An 18545-nucleotide genomic window follows, 5' to 3' on the forward strand; every position below is an offset into this window, starting at 1 on the left:
GTTTTATTTCCAACCAAAGCAGCTTTTTCTGGTTTTCCTTGATATTATTCATTCAAAGGCTGAACCCATGTTTCCCAGGGCAAAACTGGTGATGGGGAGGGATGTGGTGGGGGCAGCAGAACCTCAGCCCAACTCTGCACCAGGCAAAAGTCAGACACAGTCTCTGCACTCTCACAGCACCTAAGGAAAGGTGCCACTGGCTCAGGCCACACATCCATGGGGTGCATCTGAGCAGCAAGGGCTCAGGCTTTAGTGTCCCCTCTGCTTTGCAGAAGGCAACAGAGGCCCCTTCAGGGGCTTTTTCTGGCTGACATTGGCCATCCAGCATTGCTGCAAGGGCAGGTGCCATTTTTGGTGGTGGTCCAGAGCTGACATTCTCAGCACAGACCTGTACACATGGCTAAGGCTGTGCTTCATGCTGCACCATCAAAAGGACACGATTTCAAGGGATGCACTGGGCTGGCCAAGGGGTCACAGTCTGCATTCAAAGGGACAGGTTACACTCATCAAAACGGCTCTGCTGCAGAAGGCAGAGGAGCTACAGGAGCAGTGCTTGCACCACACAGAGGGGATGTGAATCAGGCTGCATCCCAACCCTGTGCCTTCCCTTCCCAGCAACAAGGATCTCCAGCTGGTCACTTGCAGCAGTGGTCCAGAGGGCCAGAATACCAGATCCCATCAGGGATCCCAGGCTTACCATGGGGTCCCTAATGTTTCCAGAGAGGTGACAGAAGCTCTGGAGTGGGATGTGACATTCCCCCAGCCTAGCTCTGATTCTTCAGGAACACTCAGCAGCTGTCATCAGGGAACAGTAGCAGATATAATTAGGTAAATAACACCAGAAGTAAGATAATATGAATATCAGGGACTGGAGGCAGTAAGACTTGGCCTCACAGCTGTCTTGTTTGGTTTCAGCACATTTCCCCCTTTGGCAAGGGGGTATTGCTCAGCCTCCTTGCTCCCTGGGAGGAATGATGAGGAATTAGCCCCTGGAGCAGGCAGCACTCTCAGGGCATCCCCCGGGTGCTGCACAGGGGTATCCGTGCCCTGCCAGCTGTGACAGGGAGCTGCCCTGCGGTGTCAGGCAGTTTGGCGTGCAGGGGGTGTCCAGCTCCCTCCATTCCCCCTTGCTCTGGGATGCCGTGGGTTCCCTCTCCAGCCAGAGCCCGTGACAGCCAGCTGGGGGCAGGCGACACCAGCAGAAGGAAGGCTGAGCTCTGTGCTGGCTGCCAGCAGCTCCTGCCGCGGTGGGGCCGGCACAGCCCCGAGGGACAGCCCCGCAGGAAGGGGTCTGACCACCCAGCACATCCTGTGCACCGACCGTGCACTGCCCATGCAAATGAACAGGTCTGTCTGATGAGCCAGAGCCCCTCCGAAGGGTGGGAATTCAGCCTACAGCCCCTGCACAAATCCAAGGGATGCTTCAGCCTCCTGCGTGAACCACCTCCTGCATCCTTCTCCTGCTCTAACAGTGGGGCAGGGTCCAGCCAACACCTGGAAAGCCAAAATGAGGTGAGACCTGGATCATCGGTTATGGCAAGCCCCACGCAAAAGCCTCACTGCCCGTGGCACTCAGCTCCTCACATCCCAGGCTCTGCCTTGCTCCTCTTCCACAAAGCCCAGCAGAGCTGGGGAGAGCAGGCAGAAGGAAACGTTCCTGGGGAGCAGAGCTCCCTGCAGGGCAGGGAGGAACTCCTCCTATCTGCAGGTATGAACCCATGTAATTCATCTCAGCAGATTTCATGAGCCTTCAGAGTCTTCAAAGGACATCTCTGTCAGAGCCTGGGCTGTGGGCTGTGTAACCTCCGACGTGTTGAGACAAGGGAGGAATGCAAGCCCTGGTGCTGTATCTCATGGGAACAGTATCAAGAATGTGGCCCTGTTAGTCTTCAGAGAGAAATACACCCAACTTAGTCTATTGCCAGTTTCTTAAATTGCCCAGCTTGCTTGTTTCACTTCCGCAGGGATTTTTCTTTTATTCAAGACAGAAGTAAAGGCACTGCATATCCCTGGGTGTGTTTTCAGATCCAGAGGGGAGATGCTGCTCCCTGACACATCAGTGTGAGCCCGCTTAATTACAGCTTCTACTTACATGGGGAAGGAAGCACAGTGCCAGCAGTGGAGGCATCTGCTTCCTTTGAAAATATTCAGTACAAGGCTGTTAACATCTCTGAACTACCTTAAAACACTACACAAAAAGCATGAAACACATTCCCCTTACTTACACACAGTGTAACACATAACAATTCAATCTGGAGTGACCATTTCTATCCATAACTACACCCGTATTTCATACACTAGAACAGTGCCCAAGAAACCCAGACAAGGCATTTGGTGTATTAACCTGGGTGCACGAGGTGAGAAAACCCACGTGGACACCTCATTGCACTTCAGAGCCTGCCACAGAGCAGCTCTTGATGCTCAGAGCCAGATTTATGGGTAAGGGAAATAAGGAGCTTTTCCATCTGCTTCCACAGGGCCATTCCATATGGTGGCTGCTCCTGTAGCCCATCCAGCAGGCTCCACACTCAGCCTGAGCATTCTCACCTCCTCCTGCTCGACAAAGTTTCTTCTTGCTCAACGTGAGTCACTTTCAGGACTTTCTTGTCAATGAAAAGGTCTTCTGGATAATTAGCTGATCGAATCTGCCTCTGCTGAGCGTGGCCACACAACCGGCTGATCTGGAAAACACAAACACAGCAGTGTGAAGAGGAAGTGTTGGGACTGCAGGGAAACAGCTGAGATGCACACTGGCACCTGCACATGAGCTGCTATCCTCCTGTCATCCCCATCTCGCTCATAGCTCAGCAAGCACCTGAAAGCAAAATTCTGTCCTAAGCTTACAACCTGGCTTTTGTATAAAGGGGAAGGAATGCAGGAAGGTTCAGGCAAAATGTCATTGAAGTGCCCCTGTGGCTATCAAAACCCCTGAGCTGCAGGTGTGACAGGCAAATCTCCCTGTGTCAAGTTAAACTTAGGCTGGCAGGAGAGGGCTTGAGATGTTCCCTGCTCCTTCCTTCCTGAACACCACAGCATCTCAAGGCTCTGCACTCTAGCCCTCCAGTCAGACTTTTAGCAAACACCTTACCTCTGAAGGAAAATTCTAAGACCCTGGTTCTCTATCTTGAGGTAGCTCAGCATCTGCACAGACTGCACTGCAGATGCCCAGGGATGAGCATCATACACATTACTACTAATTAAAAAACCCAGGGCCTAAAATACAGCAAGCACTGGGGCCACAGCCCAGTCATGCTGTGGGAGGCCCTGATTAACAGGGCTCTGCTAATGGCACAAATTAGCTCATTAGCATACAGATTATTTGGGAACTGCCTGCAGCAGTGAGGGAAGGAATCCAAAGTGCCTCTGTTCAAGCTCCCTCACATGGCCACTGTCCCAAGACTGACCCAGCAGTGGCCACTGCTGCAGTCCCTGCTGTGCGTGGATTTGCCACCATTTCCTTCTCTGGGACACTGTCAAGGCAGATCTGTCCCCCTGTGGCACCACTGCCACTGTCAAAGTCTCCTTTAGATCCACCCTGTGCTGCTCTTGCAGGACTCACCCACGCTGGCCTGTGAAAGGAGTTTGGCTGATTGTGGGGACCACAAAGGCACCACAGCTAACAGCACCCTGACTTCCTCTGAGCCTCATCCCACCACCCACATTCGGGCTTGGGACCAACCACATGCCCATGAAATGCCTGTTCCTTGCAGCACCTCATTTATTTCCACACCACGTTGACTCAAGGCAATCCCAGTGAGCTGCACACCAGAGGTTAAAAGCACACCTGCCACCCAAAGCTACAAGCATCTGATGTGTAAAGAGAAGAGATTAATTCTGTTCTATTACATCCTACATTTGGGTGGGCAAATAAATTAGTAATGTCACCTCTTTCATTATCAAGAGCAGCACAGTTTGTTTGCTCAGGCTGCCGTATAACAAAGAGTAAAACAGAAACCTCCTGGGAGCTGGGCACTGCAGTTTCTGTTCACATCACAGTGGGAAGAGATGCTGCCACCAGTCCTTCTGCACCTGCAGCTTCCTCTGCCAAAGCAGTTCCTCCTGCAGCTGCCAGGGGAGCAGTTTCTGCAGCATCTTACCTGTTTTTCCTCTTCTGTCCTCCCTCGGCTGTGCCTCCTCTCTGCCTTGCCAAAACCAAGTTTTGCAAAAGAATGTATCAGCTCTACTGCCCTTCCTACATCACTTGGCAGGCCTCAAAAACAGAGGGAGGGAGGGATTCAGAAAATGGATCACATTTTGGGCTATTTTATTTGCCTTTTGGGCTTTCTGTTAGCACTCATCCCTCTCAAATGTTTACAGGTAGTCCCCTGATGCAAGCAGACAGGAATAGGAGGATATCACAGGACAACAGGAGACCTGGAGAAGGATTTAGGATCTGAGACGCCCTCACTGTGGAATGGGCCTGGACATCCAGTGCCCTCTCTATACTGGCTGGTGCCACTGTCCCTGCAAAGGGCAGACCAGCAGGACAGTGTCAGGATGCTCAGGGCATCTCTGTGGGCTTTTCCTCTGCCCAAGTCAGAGATGAGACCTGCCATGAAACCTCCTCCAGGAAAACACAAGATACACAAAAGCTCCAGGACAGTGGGTACAGAGGAAGCAGTGCCACAAAGCAGCACCCATGCTCTGAACGCTCACATAAAGTGGAGAAGTGGGAAAAGGTCAGACACTTCAAGCTGCTGTTTGTGATGACTCCCTTTGATTCTCCCCAGCTCTGTGAAAATCCCCCCAGTTCCTTTCCAAAGCCCAGTTTTCAGCTGGCAAAACCTACCAAACCCTGAGAGAACAGCAAGTCCAGGATCAAGGCTTTTCCCCAAGGATGCAGAGAGGCACTGAATAGGAGGGGAGGGTCAGAGTGACAGCGTGAACAATGGCAGCACCCGAGAGCTGCTTCAAACAGCAAAGGCACCCAGCAAAGTGGGGATCCTTCATCTGCCACCCAGCACTGCAGGCAGCTCAGCCCCTCTGCCCCCAAGTCCTGCTCAGGAGCTGCAGCTCAGCTGCATCCTCACAGCCCCACACAGCATCTGGGTACCAAGGCTCCAAGATTCACTAAATGAATAAGGCTGGAAAGACCTCTACAATCACTGAGTTCAATGGTTGATCAAGTCAAATCATTGATCACCAAGTCCAGCCATCCCTCCTGTGGATTGTGTTAGCTGTGACACGGGACAGCAGATGAAATCTTTGCGGACAGAAGGATGCACTGCTCCAACTTTCCACCGAGTTTTTACTTATTTATTTATTCAAGCACTAATTAACCTTTTCAGGAAAAAACCCCAACCCTGCAGCCCATCTTGTGAAGTCACAGTGAAATAGTTGTCACCCTTTAGTCAAACAAAAACGTGGCTGAGATTTGAACTTTAAAATAAAGTGAGCCAAAGTAGAAGTAACAGATTGCCTGCTCATTTGCAGGGGCGGCATCGTGTATGCTTTTTGGGGGAGGGAAGGATTTCACAAACCATCTGCCAAAGGCTGCTGGGCCACAAGGAGTCCTAGGACAACAGCTCAGAAATCCTGTTTCAATCTTTCCCTCTTTTTGAGTCCACACTGCAGGCTCAGGAACACATGAACACAGCTTCCCAGTCTCTTCCTAACCATTGCCATTTTAAAGCAGGCTCCAAAAAGAAAAGAAAAATGCCACTATAGGGCAGTCAGGGAAAGGACAGATACTAGCTCAGACCTTGAGGAGAAACAAGTGTGATGATTCAGCTCTCCACGTATTGCTTGCTCTGGCAGGAGCAAGGACAGTGTGGTGTGTCTGCAAGAGGGAGAGCAAAAGGAAGGGAGCATCTCTAATCCAGTTGCCAAACTTGTATCAAGCAACAGTGTTTAACAAGTGGTTTCCTTCCAACACACAGATAAAAATGTGAAATTCAAAGCAAATTGACAGAACAGAACCACTGGCTCTTCTCCTTGGGCTCTCCACACTACCAGGGGGACTGTAAATATACACCAGCCCTTATCTATAGTACAGTCAGTGCAAGAGCTCTGCCTTAATTCAGAATAGGCTGAAGTTTGACACATTAAGCCACAAAAAAATGACTAAGTAAATCAAATGCCAGAGTGCTTTTTAGACAACAGGAGCTGGACTTTATCTGAAAAACTGCTGCAAGGGGACACCAGGCAAGAAAAACCTTCCCAAAGCCCTGAGCTTTTACAAACCCCCAAAGGCACCAACACTTTTACAGCCCAAGCAAAACTACCCTGCCCCAGCTCATTAACAAACTCACTAATTACCCTATTTAATTAGCCTCCTCCATGAGGAGTGTGACCCAGGCCACGAAGGGAACACTTTGGGAGCATCCACTCCTCTGCTGCAGCCACAGGGAGGTACCAGAGCCGGGCTGGGCAGGGCCAGGGCCAGCAGCTGGCTCCAAACCCGCGGGGCTGCACGCCTGTACTGGCTCAGCTTCAGAGGGAACATCGGTTTGAGAGGAGCACAGGGACACGGCTAATGGAGTCAGCCCACTTTAAGGCTGCCCCATTAATTTAAGAGGTAAGAGGTGCCTGAGGACTGCAGGGACCAGATTCACTGCCAGCTGAGCTGATGCATGGGTGTAAAGCACAGCGCTGATCCGCGTGGGTACCTGCCAGCCCACGGCGGGATAGCTGGGGTTAATCATCAAAGAAATAGTGACCACAGTAGCAGGCTCTGTGCAAAGCATCACAGCTGATGGAGGGCACCTCCAGCCTGGCTATGGCAGGATGGCACCCCTGACACCACTGAGGCTCCTGATGAACCTGCTCTGCTGCCAAGGCACGAGCAGCGTGGCCACACTGGGCAAAAACATCTTATCTTGCACATCAGCAAGGAAATCCAGGGTGAAAGGATTGGAAAGCAGCACACCGGGATCCTCAGTGCCAATCTGAACTTTGCTTTTAAGAGTAAGAACATTTTAAAGGTAATTTTTAGATGATTTAGAAGAAAAAAAAAAAAAAGACAAAAAAAGTAGCTAATCAGCTTCTCCTTGGACAAGAAGGGATTGCATTAGACACTGCTGGATACCTGCCACTTCTCATTCAGCCCAGGAGCTCCACTCTGCTCTAAAGGAGAGTTTGCTGTATTTGACCTTTGCTTAAACTTTACATGGAGTTTCCATTTGTCTTTTCTATGAATTCTTCTGCTTATAGATTCATTCTCCAGGAAGACACAGTATTTTTTTCCCCTCAAGGGGATGGCCTCATTTTTGTAGATTTTCTCCTCCAATCTCTTTTGCTCTCTGGAGTTCACATAAGTCATTTTATACTTATTCGTGAGTTTCCTTTGGGAGAAGCCACACATTAAACTGAAAAGAGATTAGCTATTATAATTGATTTGAACACGGCTTCTGAAAGGGTGGTTTGCTACAGAATGCACAGAACATCAAGAGACCACAGACATGCTGCCTTTGGAGGAACCAACTGATGCCCAACCCCGAGCATCCTCCAGTGATGGAACCCAGTTTGACCAGTGAGCCTGAAAGCCTCAGTAAGGCAGCAGCTTCAATTGGTGCCTCTTCCCCAACTCTTTTCAACAACCTGCTCCACTACACATCACAAGTCTTATTAGCATTATAAAGATCGCATTTGTGCCCTGTTTATCTTCAAAGTCACCATAAAAGTGAACCTGAAGTCTATTACTCAAGTGCTGCTACAGAATTCCGCTTAATTAAATTCTAAAGGGCTTAAACCGAAAATATACATTGCGATGATGTGGGATAGAGCATAAACTTTTTAATAGTAGTAACCAAGCACATTTACCATTTCTACAGGTGTAATAAAAATGCTAATATATGTTAATGTTTAGTCTGTGGTTAATGTTTTGTCTTGTTAATTTCCCCAGGGCTTTTATTACTGATTTAAATCTGCCACACTGCCCCAGTGATTGCATCGCCTTCCACAAACGGCGCCGTGCTCTCAAACGAACGCCGATTAACAGGAGTGGAGAAACATTTGGCTAGGACAAACACTCTTATTATATGCTTCTAATCATTAGATACATTTTGTCAGGAAGATGGGAAAGAGACAATTCCCAGCTCCCCCACTCTTCTCGCAGCAGAAAAATGTGATTATGGGCATAAAAATGAATTTACAAGCCTTTATCTTAGGAAACACATCATTATTAACTAAGTAATGATTGTTCTTCTGGTTCCAGGCACTCAAGCAGAAAGAACTAACTGAGTATGGTAACACAGATGTCTTCAATGAACACTCCAACAAAATTCCTCATTAATGGAGTACTGAATGTTATTAATCAGCTCTATAGTATTACGATCTCCATTATTCAGACTGCAAGGATTACATAAGAGACAGCATCCTAACTCACTCATGCAGAGACAGGAATCAGAGGAAGTGACCTACTCTCCGTGCTGAGGAGAATGTTTAATAATGCATCACCCTTAAATAATGCAATGCTATAATGTGTAAAATGCACACAAACACTAATGCTTAAAATAACAGAGTGCCTGTCACACCAGTGCCCAGGGTGACGCCCAACACATACTGCAAACATGGGCTACAAATGCCCAGGGACCCCTGCAGCCACCAGACCAGGTTGTGCTGAAGGCCATCACCACCTGGTTTGAAGACCAGCTCCTTCAAACTTCTACAGAACCACAGAGGCACTAAGGAGGCATTTTTCAAAGTAAATGTAACTTAATTTTTCCTAGAATGGTTTGGGTTGGAAGGGACCTTAAAGATCATCTAGTCCTGAATCCCAACTGCCATCCTTCATATAGAGGATCACAAAATGCTTTGCAGAGGGTCATTGTCACAGCAAAAACACAGGGCCAAGAGAGGACTGGCGTCGGGACTGGTTCTCAGGGAAGGAGCAGGATGGGCTCCACACAGAGCCACGTGTGTGGATGTGACAGAGGTGACACAGCAGCTGGCAGGTCTGACACATGGCACAGCTACACCATCACTCTACCCCAGAGACTGCATAAGGGTGAGGGGAGTGGGGAGCACAAGAGACTTTTTATGGGTTTCAATCCTTGCTGCCAATTGCTGAAGCTGCAGGATTTCCACTGGCACATCCCTGTGCTGTGCCAGGGTTCACATACCTTAAACTGGGGAAAGAGACAACCACTGCAGCTCCAATCACTGCTCCTGGTAGGACACGGCACCCTGTTCCCAGGAGGATGTGATGGCCAATGTACCACACAAGTGCTGCAGTTCCCTTGGCACCTCCACAGCATCCCACCACATCCCAACCCTTGCACTGACCCAGCTTCCCCCAGCACAGGATGCCCTTTCTCTCAAAGGAAACGTGACCTCAGCTTGAGTCGAGCCCTTTCAAACCTACATAAAATAATGCAAACAAGATGTTTTTTCTCTCTGGCGGAGTGTTTAATCCACCAAAGAAAGCAGCTTTGTGTTTCAGCAAAAGCCTGTTTATTGTTATTTATAGGTAGAGAGGAAGTCGGACTAAATGATCACAGTTGTTCCTTCTGTCTTTATAATCCATGACATATAATTAAGGCACAACTTCTCAAGTCAGCCTTTCTCGCCAGCATTTTGTTAATTCCGTATTTAACACAGAATTTGGTATTTCAGTTTGGATGGTTGGAGCTGAGCAGCAAACCGCAGGGCGGGCGGCTGTAGCCCCAGCCAGGGCTCAGACCCAACCCAGCCAACCAACTGGGAGAATCAAGAAAAAAGCATTTGCTTAATTTTTGGCACACACACTTAAGCAGTTTTCCTATGTGCAGACATTTCCTGGAACAGGGCCCTGCAGCATACTAATGCACCATTATGGTTTCAACTTAGATCTGCGCAATCTGATATTTCTTAGACAACCAAACCAAGACTTTATTCTTGGAAGGAGAAGTCAGCCTTGCCTGGAAGGTTACAGCAGAGCAAAAGGGAAGATGGAGCAAAATCCAGACATATCCCGAACATGTCAGACTGACTAAAGCCAGGTTCAGGAGCAGAAGGTGGCAGTGCTCAGAGTCCATCTCCTGGCCCCCAGGGTGCTTCGTGGCTGATGAGGCAGCACAGCAGAGGTGGGGACACGGCTGCTCCTGACCCCAGGCTGCTGCTCTGCCCCTGGGACTGATTCCCTGAGGAAGCTGAAGATGCTCCAAATTCAAACAGCTGATTTCAACATTAGCACTGAATCATCTAACCTGACAGAAAATTAGGACTCAAGGCAGCAGAGCCCAATTCTGTTAAGGATGCTAATAAATCCAGTTGAGTTATACAACTGCATTTCTGTGCATGCTCTAACACACAATTGCTACTATGGGTGCCTAGAAGACTAAGGATGCTAATAAATACAGTTGAATTATACAACTGCATTCTGTGCATGCTCTAACACACAATTGCTACTATGGGTGCCTAGAAGACCCTCCTATTGCAGGCAATTAAATCTACCCCATCACAACAGACTGGGAAACAAGGAATTGGCTTGAGGGATCACCAGTTTTTACCAAGACCTTAAAAAAACCCTCACTGGGCAAAGCCAGGCAGCACAACAGCTCCAGGCAATCGCCACGTGCTTGTTATTTTCCTTCCATGGGTTAATCGGTTTCCTTGGCAGATTTCTGTGGGTTTTAATGCTGCACCATGTTTGTGCCTACGGCACTACAGAAAGAAACAATCCCAGAGAAATAAACTCCTAGCAGCCTAATTCAGAGAGGAAAAACAGATACCTGCCATCAGTCTGGAACACAAGCCAGAGTCAGAGCCTGTAACAGGGTATTTAACAGCAGCCGTGGCAGCTGGGTTGCAAATGTGGTCAATACCTACCAGCCTCTCTTCCCCCCTGCAGCCATGAGCCCAGATTCAATTATTCTTTGAGAAATACTTCGTTAAATAATTAAAAAGTTACTGCATTACTTTTCTCCTTTTTTTTCCCTTAAACCAGACCGATTCAATTTTGGAAGTATAAAGCCATTATAATGTGTCAGCTAGCAATTAGCTACTGTACACTGTTTATTCTTTAATATAATCTTTGAGTAGAAGGGCAATATTCTCAGAAACGCAGCATTAACTTGTTCCTGAATGACTTTAATATGGCTCTTTTCAAATTACTGCTCATAAAATCTCAGGGAAGAAAAATTTACAGATGATATCCCATCTCCTTAATTAGTTCTCTCTCTCTCTCAGCAATCCAATAGCAAGTGTAATATTTATTTAAAATAGAGCACATGGGGCTTACCACTAAATCTGCTGTAACTGGTGATATCAAAACAAACAGGTAAAAAGCAATGCTTGTTTTGCAGCCTGCACAGGCCATGCTCACAGGTACACACAGCTTTTCAGATTTATATTTCAATAAATGCTCGTACTGAAACCATCCCAAAGGTTTTTTACACCTCTAAGTACTTTTTGTTGTAAAATGCCCTTCTCCCTTCCCATGGTGAATGGAAACCCTTCCTACCCCAAAGGGTTTGGACCCCCCATTCCTCCCCCCTCACCATCCCTTACCATCACCCTATTTACTTCAACCTTCAGATAGAAATAATCCCCCCAGCAGCAGCTATTTTCTCCCTCCATCCACCATTCTCTTTCCAAAGCCCAGTCTCTGCTAAGACAACAAGGCTGGAGCCACCTAAACTCTCCAAATCATTTCAGCAGTGAAGTTGCTGAATCTCTTCAGCAGAAAAACTACCAGCATTTGTTTTCTAGCAAAGCTCAGAACAACCTCACTCCTTATGCAGCTCCTGGCAAGGGGGGCAGGAGGCTTTCCCCATGGCCATGCCATGGACCTCCCCAGTGAAAGTCTAAAAGAGAAACATAAAAATTATCATTAAGGGAAAATGGTAAAAATACCTCCATGCAGCAGAGATTAGCTGCTGGTAAAATTAATCCATTCAAGGCCAACAAAAGGCTTGAGAGAGCCCTATGTTCTTTTTTCTTTCTTTTTCTTTTTAACTTCATCTGTTGCTTTTTTCTTAGTTTTGAAGCTACCAGATCCATAGCAATTTCTTCTCCCTGACAGTCAGACCTAAACTAATCCAATTACAGGTCAGCAGCAAGATAATATACCCAAAACATGGCAAACAAGGTAAAAAGACTCCCATTAGATTTTTGCTCAATAAAGGAATTAAATTTTTTCCCAAAGACAAATAAGGCTTATTGAAAATGTAAATCATTCTTTCCTATAAAGATATAAATATCTGCAGGGCTTTTTTGAGACTTTGTTGGAAGACATCTTGTTTTTACATGTACTGTGGTTAGAACAATTGAATTACAGAATGACTTACAACATTAGATTCGTTTCTGCCTGATTGAGAATATCTTTATAATGGAAATCGGTGTGCACTTTTAACCTTGTTACAGTGCTGTATGTCTGATTAATGTATTAAAGGGACTCATTCAACAATAGGCTTTTGCAGACAGAAATTAAATTAATCCAACTTTATCACAACACCTTTATTAACAGCATCAGAGGACTAGTATTTGATTATGAGAAGTGAATTCCAATACATTGATATACAACAATTCCAAAATGAGGTAGGAGAATCACTAGATGGGGGAAAAATTGACTAAACACATGTAATGAATTTTTGTTTATTGTCATTACTTTCCACTCACCTTGCAAGCTGCAAGCTGGGAATTTCCCCAACTCATGAGAAAGATAAACATCTTACACCAAAATCTAAAGGTAGAGAGTTATTACATTTCCTTCTGGCTCCAAACAGTGGGAATTGCATGAAGCAAGGCTCAGAGATGACCTTCCTGGATGTTTTTTAGCCTCTGCTGGGCAAACCCTTTTGAGCCCATCTGCAGGGAGCTCACGGTGACATTTTGCTCATCAGAGCCACCCCAGCATCCCCTCCTGCAGCCTCACTGCCCTCAGTGCCCTCTGCTCCATGGCTTTTGGGCCGTCCCTCAGGGAGGAGACACAGGATGATGACTGAGATACCAGCACAGGCAGCCGGGTATCTCCAGAAATACCTGCGCTCTGCTCTCTGGAGAGCAGAGTTTTATTTGTGCAGTGATACAGATCAATATGTGCAATCCAGGAGTTAATAAGCTTCAGAAAGACATAACTTAGAGCACATCAGTCACTCCCAAGTTATCCTCAGTAACCACCCAGCTCTCCAGCTGGATCTCTCCAGGTCACTAGCTCAGAGCATCGTCTCAACCTTTGCCAGCAGCATGGAAGAGAACTGGGTGTGAAAATTGATTAGGTTAGGAAGATACACCTGCAAAAAGAATTGCAAAATTTGCCAACAGCTGCCTAGCTTTTTATTTTCATTTTATTTTTAAACAGAAATAACTCTGCACAAGTAGCTGTAGGCTATCAGCACAGCTTTCTGCAGCCAGTCTGCTCTTGCTTAAACAAATCTTTGGAAGATAATGCAGTTAGAAGCAAACTTCACCCACTGAAAGCAGGCTCCGTGCCCTCGGGGGCTCATTAGAGGGGCAACACAACAGGTAGGGATGGAAAAGGCCACCAGTTCTTTTTGCAGTAGCCTGACAGGGCAGTGAGGACCCAGCAATGAGGGGTGCACAGCTGCAGCAGCTGGATGAAAAATCTGCCTCAATTGTTTGTAGAAATTCTTTTCCCCAGCAAAACGTATTTAGCATCTTTCATGCCTGGTACCTCAAAGCCACTTTACAATAAGATGCAAAAATGATATAATTCACAGCACCACACACAGGCAGAGAATTCACAATGAAGCAAACCACTCATTGCAACCCAGCCCCTCATCCTCTGCTGCACAAAACAAAACACCGCTGCTCCGCCCGGGCAGCTCTGGGCACCATTCCTGCTTTGCAGAGGGTCGCTTTTAAGTTTCTGGTTTGTTCTTGGCTCATTCATCAGCATTGCTAATGGGAGAGATAGCTCTGGTTTTAAGGCAGCAACACTCACGGGGGTTACTGTCACTGGAAGTAAACTCAGCGCAGTTAAGATGAAGGATGCCCGGTGAATGACCCCGGGCCGAGGCCTGAGTGGAAACTGCAGTCACGGATAATGAGGCCAAAAGAGGGTTTAGCGTGAAAAGCACAGGGAGATGGATATTGGTGAGCACAACTCTGGTGTTGCGGGTCTAAGCAAGGATAAAAATCTTCAGGAAAGGAAATGGGCCAGAATGTATTTTGCTAATAAAGCATCTATGTTAATAGGGGTTGCAGGAGGCTGCGGCAATCCGGGCAGCGAGCAGGGAGCCGTGTCTGCAGGGCTGAGGCTCGGGGGTTTAGTCTCCCTGGTAAAAGAAAGATGTGTGGGCAGTTTTAACAGAGAATTCCACAGGCAGCTCCACCATTCCACAGTAAGTGGACAGGGCAATGGCATGTCTGGAGGGACTGAGTTAAATGGGGATAAAGACAGGTCATGCCATGGATATCACTCCTCTGCAGGCTCCTCAGAAGCCAGGGGGATCAGCCCACCCCGAACAGGCTCCTGTTTCTGTCATGTACCAGCCTGTAGCATCCTTCAGGTTAACCAAATCTAAATGTCAGCATGAGGCTGGTTTAACTCGGAAGGAAGTCCAGCTGCAAAGCTCATTTGCAAACACAGTGAAAGGGCTGTGCCCCAACCCTCCCCATTCAGAGGGGCAGATCCTCCCTGGGCAGCACCTCTCTCACAATTTTTGATGCAGATGAACCCTCAAGACACCGGAGGGAACTTTCTGAAGTGGTCATCTTTGGTTCAGAATGAAACTCAGGTTTTTCCTGCTTAAATCCAATCTATTTCAAGATCTCCCATTATGTCCTTGACCATAACAATTTATTAAAAAATTAATTAGCCTGAAATTTTAAAGCTTGAAGCTCAGAGATGAAGGAACAGGCAGCCCATATATCCTCTCCCTCAATGCTTTGCATGGCATGACCACCAGCTCCCTCCTCTCCTACATCCCAAAGCATCCCAGGTCCAGCTGTCCAAGCCAGCTGTGATGGGAGCCAGGAAAAAGAAGAGATTAAAAAAAAAAAAAAGAAGAAGCTGTTCTGTGCAGTGAAGAAATCTGCAAAACATTGCAAAGCTGTGTACCCTCATTTCCAGCTGTTAAGACTGTATCCTGCCCCACTAACTCTGGGAGCTCTTTGTACTGATGCCAGGGATCTCAGAACCAAATATCTATTTAAACACTCGGGAGCCAGTTGCAAAACAACAAATTAGCTCCTCCACTAAAACAAGGAACACACCAAGGCACAGTACACACAGACAGCCACACAGAACCAGTAATTAATCTGCATGAGGTCTTTAGGCTTGTTCTGACTTCAGCTTGGAAAAGATGCAAGACATCCCTCACACACAAACCCGTGTGCATCTCACTTGCAATGCAGCCAATGTGATCGGAGAGATCAGCCAGGCTCAGTGGGTGCTCTATGATACTCCCACCCATAAAATGCAGCAGCCTTAAAAAGCTCTTTTTGAGCTGCAGAGTAGTGGGGATGAACTTGCCACCAGCCAAGTGATCTGTCTCAAAACTGAAGTCAACAAACAGATTCCTGTGGTCTTCAGTGCAAAGCTGGGTTGGACATCAAACACTCTGTCAAAGGATGCTCCACGTGCTGCCGTGTGTGCATGCAAGGAGGAAGGGGCACTGTCAGCAGCCCCCTTCTACTTTTTATTTAAAATAAAGGCCTCACTGCAAATTCCCTTGAAATGGCACATCTCAGAGGCCAGAGCACATCCAGTTTAAAGGACAAAGGGAGAACAAAAAAGAAGAGTATAATATAAAAATTTACAAATAGAAGCAAAATCAAATGCTATTTTTAAATTAAACCTCTGCTGATGTTCAGTGCCACCTCCTCTGCCTTTGCAGGGACAGGTTTGAGCATCACTGGCCACTGCTTCCACCCAGCAGCTCTGCAGAGCCCCACACACTCAGTCTGCTTCACCCAGACCCAATTCAGTGACAAGTTGACTCAAAGCCTTGCCATGCCACCAGGGCAAGCAGGAGGGCACACCAGCATGCCAACTCTGCCCACACTGGGAAAGGACAACCCTGACCAAAGACTGCCTGCATCCTCACAGGCAAAATTCTGTGCTAGCAGTGAATTAATTAATTAATTGTGACACCAATGGTCTCCCTCCCCGGGCCAGACAAGAGGAAAAGCTTTCACTAGGCTTTTCACAATAACCTCTGAGTCTCACTCCCCTAGAGAGGCAAGTGATGGTCAAGAGCATTCATGCCAAAGTCCCTCCCAAGCATGAGATGCAGGCCCCTGATTTGCTACTGCATATTTGAATACTAAAGCAGAGATTTAAGTCCTGCAGCAGTGTGCCAAAATAGCTGGATCAAAATTGTTGATACTGGTTTACAAAAGTGCAAGCATTAATAACTTTTGCCCTTAATCTTTCAGTACCAGCCAAGCCACCAACTTGGGGCTTTCTAGCTCAAAATCAACACCTTGAAATTCAGTGCTTTGCCATATGCTACCCCAAATGTCAGAAAATCTTTACTACCTGAAACCTCTTCAGACAACTAATCATAGTACTCCCAAGGCCTTTTCACAGGAATGGGAATGCTGCTGATACTGCCCTCAAAATAAGGTTTATTTTCATCCTGCAGGGGGAACAGATGCTTGCTTTAACACACTTATCAGGCACCTTACACTGCCTATCACAAAATGGATAACAAAATACACAATACACACACCTTGGGATAGTTCTGAGGGGGTCTGAGATCACTGAAAACCAACACTTCTCCTGTATTTCCAGCTTTAAGTGAAAAATGGAGCCAGCTACCAGAGAGTATTAGAAAATAGCCTGAGGATTAAACTTTGCCAATAAAGAACTTGAAAATACAGAGGCTGTACATCCAGCTGACTCTCTCAGGAGAGATGCCAACAAAAAGCAACCCACATTAAAAGTACAAAGAAACCGATCTCAGTGTCTCAGAGGGAAGGACTTCGCAAACAGCGCTGTAATTTCAAAGCTTTCCCCACAAAGCTCTTGCCAGCTCCAGTACAGACAGAAAAATCCATTAGCAGATAGGAAAACTCACCAGAGCTCCCTGCCAGGGCAAGCTGCTGAGCAAAGCAGCTTCCAGCAAGTCACCCACCAGGTGAGATGGCCCCAAAAGCAGCTCCTGGGCAGTTTTTGGGGAAAACCAGCCTGGCATCACTGTGCTGGCAAATGTACTAAATCTCAGTGTATGGCAATGGGTGATACTTTCATCCCTGGGTGCCAAAAGTCCCTTTATTCGCCTATTCTTGATTTTCAGCCCTGTGTATCTGTTGGAACTGCTGTTCTGAGCACACACTGCAGCAATGTTTCTGTGGTGCTACAATTAACCAAAGCCCCATTATCTTTACAATACACTCATGTACTCCCTGCCAGGATTCCCTAAAAATCTAGGGAAGCAAGTTTTCCTGCCTCTGAGGCTTCCCAAGGCCATCAGAGCTGGGCTCACACCAAGCACCCTGAGCCAGGTGAGATGAGCACTTCAGTTTTGGGATAACATCAAACCAGCCTGCACAATGGCATCACCTCCACAGCACCCCAGCAGCACTCTGTATAACCTAGTTAACCCAGACCTAAAGAGTATTTTAAAGGTGTTTGCAGGAAAGTAAAGCAGCAGGGATCTGCTCACAGGACAAGCACACTGGGAATTGCATGCTGCTCCCATATAGCACTGGCTCCTTTCTGCTTCCCTCCTTCTGACAAATGCAAGTGGTTGAACAAAGCTCTGGTTGATTTTGCAATTTATTAGGATTTTCTAGAAACTCAGTCATCAGTTCTGAGTGGAAAAAAAAAACGGCTTTGATGAGCTCCCTGCTCTTCCCTTTCTAGGCAGTGCTCTGCAGGCAGAGCTGCACAAATGACTGCAAGGGGAGCACAGGGCTGGGCTGCATCCAAAACGGGGCAGGCAGGGTGAGGGAGGGGATTCTGGCCCTCTGCTCCACTCTAGTGAGACCCCCCCTGGAGCATCTCCTCCAGCTCCAAGGCCCCCCAAGATAGGAAAAGGACCATTTCCATAAGGAAATGGAGCTGTTGGAGTGAAGGTGATCAGATGTCTGGAGCATCTCTGCTATGGACACAGGCTGAGAGAGTCAGGGCTGCTCAGCCTGGAGAGGAGAAAGCTGCCAGGAGACCTCACTGCACCTTCCAGGGCCTGATGGGGCTCCAGGAGAGCTGGAGTGGGACTTCTACAAGGGCATGGAGGGACAGGACAAGGAGGAAGGGCTTTGACTGACAGAGGTTTAGATTGGATATTAGGAAGAAATTCTTGACTGTGAGGGTGGTGAGGCACAGGCACAGAGAACCTGAGGCTGTCTCATCCCTGGCAATTTGCAAGTCCAGGCTGGATGGGGCTTGGGGCAACCTGGGATAGTGGAAGGTGTCCCTGCCCATGGCAGGGGGGTCAGGACAAAATGATCTTCAAAGTCCCTTCCAACCTAAACCACTCCATCATTCTAACCTCAGAGGAGATCAGCTTTTACCTATGTAAGACCCCCCTGACTGTCTCCCTTTTAATTCCAATAAGAGAGAAAGCATTAACTTTTGGAGGTGCCGGGTTGAATATTTTATTAAGCTTATTTGTACTGCATCTCTCCCAGTTGTCTTGGTTTATGGTAAAAAGCACAAAGAGACTGACTAAAATCATTCTTCCCTACATTAATGATTAAAATATCTACAAGAG

At 47.2% G+C, this 18545-nt stretch overlaps 1 protein-coding gene across 1 annotated transcript in view; it reads right to left on the reverse strand.

Annotated features, from left to right (window-relative positions):
- The window catches only part of GPC3 (glypican 3), a 138425-nt gene that overhangs the window by 50731 nt on the left and 69149 nt on the right, over positions 1–18545 (reverse strand). The window contains exon 4 of the mRNA XM_041396598.1: positions 2548–2681. Coding sequence (XP_041252532.1) covers positions 2548–2681 — 134 coding nt within the window. The remainder of the gene's footprint in view (positions 1–2547; positions 2682–18545) is intronic.

Source organism: Onychostruthus taczanowskii, unplaced genomic scaffold, assembly GCF_017590055.1.
Source record: "Onychostruthus taczanowskii isolate IOZ18803 unplaced genomic scaffold, ASM1759005v1 scaffold13, whole genome shotgun sequence".
NCBI lineage: Eukaryota > Metazoa > Chordata > Aves > Passeriformes > Passeridae > Onychostruthus > Onychostruthus taczanowskii.